Source organism: Coregonus clupeaformis, chromosome 36, assembly GCF_020615455.1.
Source record: "Coregonus clupeaformis isolate EN_2021a chromosome 36, ASM2061545v1, whole genome shotgun sequence".
NCBI classification, from domain to species: domain Eukaryota; kingdom Metazoa; phylum Chordata; class Actinopteri; order Salmoniformes; family Salmonidae; genus Coregonus; species Coregonus clupeaformis.
In genome coordinates, this window is record NC_059227.1 from 4984025 (window position 1) to 4994814 (window position 10790).

The window sequence follows — 10790 nt, forward strand, 5'->3', positions numbered from 1 at the left end:
CTCCCTGGACTCTACCCACACACTCCCTGGACTCTACCCACACACTCCCTGGACTCTACCCACACACACCCTGGACTCTACCCACACACTCCCTGGACTCTACCCACACACTCCCTGGACTCTACCCACACACTCCCTGGACTCTACCCACACACTCCCTGGACTCTACCCACACACTCCCTGGACTCTACCCACACACTCACTGGACTCTACCCACACACTCCCTGGACTCTACCCACACACTCCCTGGACTCTACCCACACACTCCCTGGACTCTACCCACACACTCCCTGGACTCTACCCACACACTCCTGGACTCTACCCACACACTCCCTGGACTCTACCCACACACTCCCTGGACTCTACCCACACACTCCCTGGACTCTACCCACACACTCCCTGGACTCTACCCACACACTCCCTGGACTCTACCCACACACTCCCTGGACTCTACCCACACACTCCCTGGACTCTACCCACACACTCCCTGGACTCTACCCACACACTCCCTGGACTCTACCCACACCTCCCTGGACTCTACCCACACACTCCCTGGACTCTACCCACACACTCCCTGGACTCTACCCACACACTCACTGGACTCTACCCACACACTCACTGGACTCTACCCACACACTCCCTGGACTCTACCCACACACTCCCTGGACTCTACCCACACACTCCCTGGACTCTACCCACACACTCCCTGGACTCTACCCACACACTCCCTGGACTCTACCCACACACTCCCTGGACTCTACCCACACACTCCCTGGACTCTACCCACACTCCCTGGACTCTACCCACACACTCCCTGGACTCTACCCACACACTCCCTGGACTCTACCCACACACTCCCTGGACTCTACCCACACACTCCCTGGACTCTACCCACACACTCCCTGGACTCTACCCACACACTCCCTGGACTCTACCCACACACTCCCTGGACTCTACCCACACACTCCCTGGACTCTACCCACACACTCCCTGGACTCTACCCACACACTCCCTGGACTCTACCCACACACTCCCTGGACTCTACCCACACACTCCCTGGACTCTACCCACACACTCCCTGGACTCTACCCACACACTCACTGGACTCTACCCACACACTCCCTGGACTCTACCCACACACTCCCTGGACTCTACCCACACACTCCCTGGACTCTACCCACACACTCACTGGACTCTACCCACACACTCCCTGGACTCTACCCACACACTCCCTGGACTCTACCCACACACTCACTGGACTCTACCCACACACTCCCTGGACTCTACCCACACACTCCCTGGACTCTACCCACACACTCCCTGGACTCTACCCACACACTCCCTGGACTCTACCCACACACTCCCTGGACTCTACCCACACACTCCCTGGACTCTACCCACACACTCCCTGGACTCTACCCACACACTCCCTGGACTCTACCCACACACTCCCTGGACTCTACCCACACACTCCCTGGACTCTACCCACACACTCCCCTGGACTCTACCCACACACTCCCTGGACTCTACCCACACACTCACTGGACTCTACCCACACACTCACTGGACTCTACCCACACACTCACTGGACTCTACCCACACACTCACTGGACTCTACCCACACACTCCCTGGACTCTACCCACACACTCCCTGGACTCTACCCACACACTCACTGGACTCTACCCACACACCCACTGGACTCTACCCACACACCCACTGGACTCTACCCACACTCCCTGGACTCTACCCACACACTCCCTAGACTCTACACACACACTCCCTGGACTCTACCCACACTCCCTGGACTCTACCCACACACTCCCTGGACTCTACCCACACACTCCCTGGACTCTACCCACACACTCCCTGGACTCTACCCACACACTCCCTGGACTCTACCCACACACTCCTGGACTCTACCCACACACTCCCTGGACTCTACCCTCACACTCCCTGGACTCTACCCACACACTCCCTGGACTCTACCCACACACTCCCTGGACTCTACCCACACTGGACTCTACCCACACACTCCCTGGACTCTACCCACACACTCCCTGGACTCTACCCACACACTCCCTGGACTCTACCCACACACTCCCTGGACTCTACACACACACTCCCTGGACTCTACCCACACACTCCCTGGACTCTACCCACACACTCCCTGGACTCTACCCTCACACTCCCTGGACTCTACCCACACACTCCCTGGACTCTACCCACACACTCCCTGGACTCTACCCACACTGGACTCTACCCACACACTCCCTGGACTCTACCCACACACTCCCTGGACTCTACCCACACACCCACTGGACTCTACCCACACACTCCCTGGACTCTACCCACACTGGACTCTACCCACACACTCCCTGGACTCTACCCACACACTCCCTGGACTCTACACACACACTCCCTGGACTCTACCCACACACTCCCTGGACTCTACCCACACACTCCCTGGACTCTACCCTCACACTCCCTGGACTCTACCCACACACTCCCTGGACTCTACCCACACACTCCCTGGACTCTACCCACACACTCCCTGGACTCTACCCACACACTCACTGGACTCTACCCACACACTCACTGGACTCTACCCACACACTCACTGGACTCTACCCACACACTCACTGGACTCTACCCACACACTCACTGGACTCTACCCACACACTCCCTGGACTCTACCCACACACTCCCTGGACTCTACCCACACACTCCCTGGACTCTACCCACACACTCCCTGGACTCTACCCACACACTCCCTGGACTCTACCCACACACTCCCTGGACTCTACCCACACTGGACTCTACCCACACACTCCCTGGACTCTACCCACACACTCCCTGGACTCTACCCACACTGGACTCTACCCACACACTCCTGGACTCTACCCACACACTCCCTGGACTCTACCCACACACTCCCTGGACTCTACCCACACACTCCCTGGACTCTACCCACACACTCCCTGGACTCTACCCACACTGGACTCTACCCACACACTCCCTGGACTCTACCCACACACTCCCTGGACTCTACCCACACTGGACTCTACCCACACACTCCCTGGACTCTACCCACACTGGACTCTACCCACACACTCCCTGGACTCTACCCTCACACTCCCTGGACTCTACCCACACACTCCCTGGACTCTACCCACACACTCCCTGGACTCTACCCACACACTCCCTGGACTCTACCCACACTGGACTCTACCCACACACTCCCTGGACTCTACCCACACACTCCCTGGACTCTACCCACACACTCCCTGGACTCTACCCACACACTCACTGGACTCTACCCACACACTCACTGGACTCTACCCACACACTCACACATACTACACTGACACTGCAACACACACTGTCACTACATACTCTCTCACACACAAAAACACACACATAATGACGCCACACACACACTTTCACTCTTCACATAAGCTGCTGCTACTCTGTTTATTGTCTATCCTGATTGCATAGTCACTTTTACCCCTACCTACATGTGCATATTACCTCAATTACCTCAATTACCCGGTACCCCTGCACATTGACTCGGTACCGGTACTCCTTGTATATAGCCTCGTTATTGTTATTTTATTGTGTTACTATTTCTAGCAAATTTGTTCTTACCTTTTAACGCTGCATGGTTGGGAAAGAGCTCGTGAGTCAGCATTTCAGGGTAAAGTCTACACCTGTTGGATTCGGCGCATGTGACAAATAGAAGTTGATTTGATGAGTCAAGACTTGTCCGTTAGTATCGGCATGCAAAAAAAGGTCCTCTGATGTTTTCCGACAGGTCACTGTGGCATTACTGGGGGTGCTGTAGAAATGGCTGAGTGTGTGGTTTTCTTTAGTGGAGGACAGGAAAGAGAGCTCTTCAGCTAAAGTGGAACTGAGAGGCCCTGGCACTATAAATACAGTTAGCTAAGGGCCCTGTGACGGACGACTGGCCACACACACACGTAATATAATTCTATCCTTGTGGGGACCTAAAATTAATTTCCATTGAAAATCCTATTTTCCCCTAACCTTAAAATATAGCCTTTGTCCTCATGGGGACGTGGGAAATGTCCACACGAGGGAGAATTTTCCTTGTTTTATTATGGAAAATAGAATAATCTCTCTCTCTCTCTCTCTCTCTCTCTCTCCAAACTTCACACTCTAACTGAGGAATAAGTTATTCAGTAGACAGACCTGGCTGCTTTGAAAATACTCTTTGGGCTGAGGTGAATAGGGACAGTTTTGAGGTGGATAGGGACAGTTTTGAGGTGGATAGGGACAGTTTTGAAGTGGATAGGGACAGTTTTGAGGTGGATAGGGACAGTTTTGAGGTGGATAGGGACAGTTTTGAGATAGATAGGGACTGTTTTGAGATAGATAGGGACTGTTTTGAGATAGATAGGGAGTAGATAGGGGTTCTTAATGCTTTCTGCAGTGTGTGTGTGTTAGACCACTTGCAGGAAGATGAGTGTGTGTCCCAATATATTACTCCTGTCTCCTTCCTCCTGCTCCATCACACACAGCTGACAGCACCGACTGTAGATCAACACACCAAACAGAGAAAAGCAGATACACTCCATTGAACATTGTGTCTGAAAGTGTTATGAAAGTGTTTGTGATCGACTGCATTTCCCTCTTCTTGAAGGCATCTACTAACACACAACAGAGACACTGTTTGAGGTGTGTGTGTACGTGCGTGTGTGGGTATGTGTGTGCGGGTGTTGTGCGTATGTGCATGTGTGTGGTCATGTATGTGTGTGTGTGTCAGACCATTGAGTGGGTTCGAGGAAACGGAGGAAGTCTTTTAGAACCAGCTGATGATGGTGATTACATAAGGAAATGGTTTTACCTTGCTTGTTGCCATGGTAACAGTTAAGAACCATCACCCAAGCAATTATGAGCTAGGCTGCCTCCCAAATGGCACCCTATTCCACTATTCCATATATAGGGCACTACTTTTGACCTGGGCCCATAGAGCTCTGGTCAAAAGTAGTGCACTACATAGGGAATAGGGTACAATTTGGGAGGCGGGCCTAGTATGCCAGAGATTGTTATGAACCTTCACTAGATAAGTACAGTCATAAGGTGCCATCATCAGTATGCAGACTAGACAACAACAACTTCTGGCTGAAACGATAGAAGACACTGGAACTGGAATGTTACTGTGTGTGTGTGTGTGTGTGTGTGTGTGTGTGTGTGTGTGTGTGTGTGTGTGTGTGTGTGTGTGTGTGTGTGTCTGTGTGTGTCCTCCTCTCCTCACCTCCAGTCGTTTCACCACCTCTCTGAAGTCTTCTGTGTTGTTACTAACAGATCTCAGCGACACGCTCTCCCCTCTCTCATAGAAGATCCTCATGGAGGCAGGACTCCCCAGCGTCCAGCCAATCACGTCCTTCGTAGCACAGTTAAACACCACCGCCTTGGCCTCCAGATCCAATAGGATGAGGAAGTCGTTGGAGATAGCCAATAGCGCTTCGAGCTCTCCTCCCGCCCCATGATCCTCGGCGTGGACCGCCCACGTGACGGCGCCGAGGCTCCGAAGCTCTGCCCCCGCGTACGGACGGCTCTTCTCCTTCTTCTTGTGAGCCAATGAGATAAAGGGGAATTTCCCGGACGGGTCGATGGGGGTTGATGTGGTGTGGCGCTCTGCCAGGTCTCTGAGGTACTCCTGACGTGTCCGCGTCGCCATGGCGCGAAACTTGTGCGATTTGTGGGCTGCGTTCTCTGCGTTGATGATCTTGGCCAATAGGAAGTCCCGGAACACGGAGGATTTGGGGAAGGACACGTCCTCTGGGATGGGAGGGCCGAAGGATGGGACGTCACGGGAACGAGTGACCGCAACGCTAAGGAGGCGAAGAGAGAGCGAGAGAGAGAGAGAGAGAGAGAGAGAGAGAGAGAGAGAGAGAGAGACATACACTTTTGGTCTTTCTTTAATGATACATTCTCATTTCATTAAAACCTCACCACCCCCCCTCCCTAAAACAAAAAACTAATATCCCCTGTACTGCATACTCACCTTGCCCTCTACCCCACGATACAAAACAACACCACACGTCACAATAACCAAAACCTCACCACTTCTACAACCATATATCCAACCCATCTTCCCTAGCTGTACAGACACACCATATCTCCCGAAACATCTCCACACTTTTGATCATTTTATAGAACTCAAATTCCACCCTAAGGCGCGCAGAGACCATCCCATTAAATAATAGTAAAGGGTCTGTTATCCCCCCACCTTTGACCCTGTTCCTCCTTGTTAGCCAAATAGCCAACTTTGCCTGAGCAAATAGACAATTCAACAACACACATTTGGCCTTTTCCTTATTTGAATACCTGTACCCCATTATAAACACCCCAACAGTAAGCTATTGTTTACTTGCGTTGCAGGTCTGCCAGTTTATGCCACAGGGAAGATGCCACCAGGTTGTTGATTATCAGCACCCTCCATCTATATGAAACTTGGGACAGGAGCCACCTCCACCTGGCCAGTCTCGACACCACTGCCTGTGACAGCCCCTCCCAGTTCTTCCTGACCCACCTCTCCGAGCCCAGGTACACCCCCAAAAATGTTTAGCCCTTCACAACCCCACTGGAAGCAGAGGGGGGGGGGGGCCCTATCTCTCCATGCCCCACATAACAGAGCTTTGCTCTTGCCCCAGTTCACCTTAGCTGACGAAGCTCCCTCGTACACCGTCAGACTAGTCTGACTGAAGTCTTTAGTGCCTGCATATCCTGCCCATCCCTGACCATCACAGAAACGTAATCTGCATACGCTGACACCGCAATGCCTGTCAACACACCCATGCCTGTCCAGCACACTCCCTGCAGTCTCCTGCGTAGCAGGTCCAAAAAAGGCTCAATGGATAGTGTATATAACTGCCCCGATTGAGGGCATCCTTGTCTAATGCCCCGCCTCACCCAGACTGGCCTACTGAGCCCCCCTCCCACCTTGACCAAACATGACGCCCCAGCATACAACATCTTCACACAGGCCAAAAACCTTTCCCCAAACCCAAACACAGACATCACATTAAACAGATACTCATGGTCCACTCAAAAGCCTTCTCTTGATTTAAAGAGACCAGTCCAAAGTCCACATTAGAACCTCTCGACAAGTCCAACATGTCCCTGATTAAGAACAAGTTGTCCGTGATTGGGCGTCCACAATATGTCTGGTCCTTGTGTACTATAGAGTCCAGATGGGACTTCAGTCTGTTAGCGAGGACCTTGGGTTACGGCCTCTGACAGTTCATGGGACAACAGAGGAATGTCCATTTCATCCCTCTGTGCCAGAGAGAGCTTAGGGAGTTCTGCAAACAAAACCTGAGCACCCATAGGATCACACAGTTCTGCCCTATACAACTCAGTGTAAAACTCCACAGTCCGCTCCCGCATCTCCCCCACCACAGAGGTCAACCGCCCATCCGACAGCCGTAGACAATGCATACCCTTGGCTTCACCGCTCTGTCTTTCCAAACCAAAGAAGAAGGAGCTGGGAGCATCCATCTCCTTGAGCATGGAGAACCTAGCTCTTACAAGTGCTCCCTTTTTGCTTTAACCTGGAAAAAAACTGCCCTGGTCCCTACGTAGTTCAGCTAAATTAGCCTGGAGGCCTACATTGCCTTGCCCCACCAGCTCTACCTCCATCTCACTGATACTACGCTCGAGTTCCCCCAATACTCTCCTAGCCTCTGAGGATGAGAGAGCTGTATACTGTTGACAGAAAAGACAAATTTGGACTTTTCCCACCATTGACTCAGAGACTCATACTCTCTTCGCTGCCCCCACCTTTGCCAAAAAGTCTGGAAACCGGAGCAAAAAGTGGCATCTTGTAAGAGCTTTACATTAAACTTCCAATAGGATGCCTGCCGAGGCCCTGGTGAAATAGACAGCCAAGCCATGTTTATGTGGTGAACCCGAAAAACCCACCGGGAGAATGGTAGCGCCCAACAGCCTATTGCTCTGATTCCTGGACATGTAAAAACGATCGAGTCGGGCTGCACTCACCCTAGCCCCAAAGACCTTCACCCATGTATACTGTATTGTGTTGGGATGTCTAGTTCTCCAAACATCCACTAGGTCAAAACTGATTAATGATGTCCCTTAACACCCCCACTGAGCCTGAAAGGCTCCTCCCCATTTCTGTATTTCGTAAAATCCACCGTACAGTTCCAGTCCCCGCCAACCACCAGCGTCTCCTCAGGCGATACCTGTGAGAGTTCCTGTCTAAGACACCCAAACAGACGCCCCCTCTCTCTCTCCCTGTGTTAGGCGCATACACATTTATAAGGACAAAACCCCTGTTGTTAATTTCTGCTTTTACTACAAGCAGTCTACCTCTACACACCTCCTTTGGAGGAGCAAATTTTTTTCGGCCAGACCCAGTGCAAAAAAGACTGCCACCCCTGCACTAACATTTGTTCCATGGCTCAGCACACTTGCCCCTTTCCACCAGAGCCCCCAATCGACTTCATTCACCACATAACTATCTGCCTCCTGCAGAAACAACACCTGTACTTTTTGTTTTACATATTCCTCTGTAGCTCAATTGGTAGAGCATGGCACTTGTAACGCCAGGGTAGTGGGTTCGATCCCCGGGACCACCAATAAGTAAAAATGTATGCACACATGACTGTAAGTCGCTTTGGATAAAAGTGTCTGCTAAATGGCATATTATTATATTCACCCAACAGACTCCTCTTTCCTGCATCTCTGGCGCCATTTATATTAAGCAAGTCTACCCGAAGAGTCTCCATAAGAAGTGGCAGAAAAGCCAGCAAAGAAAGATACCAATAGCAAAGCTCAAAGTACCCCAGTGCCAGAAAACAACTATTCATCTAAACAGCATCTGAAGGTAGACCCTTACGTATGGTTGTGACCCACTTCCTCAACCTAAAACGTTTCCTGGGTGGGAGGACACCATGCCCCTCATTTTTCATAGCATGTTTTACTGTACACACTAAATGCATTTGATGGATAGTGGGGAAAGAGCAGTAATATGCTTTTTAGGCTACAGTCCAAGCTATGTCTTCCAATGGTGCAACTGCAGTCGGAATCCAAAGATTATACATCCAACTTGAATAAACGCTTGGAGGTAAGGACAACAGCAGTGGTGTAGCCTACGGGGCGATACGGATATTATTGAGCTCTACGTAGCGCATTGATGTGAATCACACTGCTGCTCTCTCATTTAGATATTATTATTGATATCTACAATGATGTGAATCACACTGCTGCTCTCTCATTTAGATATTATTATTGATATCTACATTGATGTGAATCACACTGCTGCTCTCTCATTTATCTACTATTTTGTTGCATTACCTGTCATTTAAATTTATTTTTATTTGGATTTCATGCAATGGACATACAAAAAATAGTCCAAATTGGTGAAGTAAAAATAAAAAAATAAAAAAAACTTATTTCAAAAATAAATAAATAATAATAAGGGAAAAGTGGTGCGTGCATATGGATTCACCCCCTTCGCTATGAAGCCCCTAAATAAGATCTGGCGCAACCAATTACCTTCAGAAGTCACATAATTAGTTAAATAAAGTCCACCTGTGTGCAATCTAAGTGTCACATATATGCACCTGTTCTGAAAGGCCCCAGAGTCTGCAACACCACTAAGCAAGGGGCACCACCAAGCAAGCGCCACCATGAAGACCAAGGAGCTCTCCAAACAGGTCAGAGACAAAGTTGTGGAGAAGTATAGATCAGGGTTGGGTTATAAAAAAAAATATCAGAAACTTTGAACATCCCACGGAGCACCATTAAATTCATTATAAAAAATTTGAAAAAATATGGCACCACAACAAACCTGCCAAGAGAGGGCCGCCCACCAAAACTCACGGACCAGCCAAGGAGGGCATTAATCAGAGGCAACAAAGAGACCAAAGATAACCCTGAAGGAGCTGCAAAGCTCCACAGCGGAGATTGGAGTATCTGTCCACAGGACCACTTTAAGCCGTACACTCCACAGAGCTGGGCTTTACGGAAGAGTGGCCAGAAAAAAGCCATTGCTTAAAGACAAAAATCAGCAAACACGTTTGGTGTTTGCCAAAAGGCATGTGGGAACACTCCCCAAACATATGGAAGAAGGTACTCTGGTCAGATGAGACTAAAATTTAGCTTTTTGGCCATCAAGGAAAACGCTATGTCTGGCGCAAACCCAACACCTCATCACCCCGAGAACACCATCCCCACAGTGAAGCATGGTGGTGGCAGCATCATGCTGTGGGGATGTTTTTCCATTGGCAGGGACTGGGAAACTGGTCAGAATTGAAGAAATGATGGATGGCGCTAAATACAGGGAAATTCTTGAGGGAAACCTGTTTCAGTCTTCCAGAGATTTGAGACTGGAACGGAGGTTCACCTTCCAGCAGGACAATGACCCTAAGCATACTGCTAAAGCAACACTTGAGTGGTTTAAGGGGAAATATTTAAATGTCTTAGAATGGCCTAGTCAAAGCCCATACCTCAATCCAATTGAGAATCTGTGGTATGACTTAAAGATTGCTGTACACCAGCAGAACCCATCCAATGAAGAATGGGCAAAAATCTCAGTGGCTAGATGTGCCAAGCTTATAGAGTCATACCCCTAGAGACTTGCAGCTGTAATTGCTGCAAAAGGTGGCTCTACAAAGTATTGACTTTGGGAGGGTGAATAGTTATGCACGCTCAAGTTTTCTGTTTTTTTGTCTTATTTCTTGCTTGTTTCACACAAACATTTTTTTTGCATCTTCAAAGTGGTAGGCATGTTGTGTAAATC

The 10790-nt window shown here is 50.0% G+C and overlaps 1 protein-coding gene across 1 annotated transcript in view; it reads right to left on the minus strand.

The window, feature by feature from the left end:
* LOC121552519 (signal-induced proliferation-associated 1-like protein 1) overlaps positions 1–10790 on the minus strand; it is a 238837-nt gene that overhangs the window by 39145 nt on the left and 188902 nt on the right. The window contains exon 12 of the mRNA XM_045211170.1: positions 5277–5856. Coding sequence (XP_045067105.1) covers positions 5277–5856 — 580 coding nt within the window. The remainder of the gene's footprint in view (positions 1–5276; positions 5857–10790) is intronic.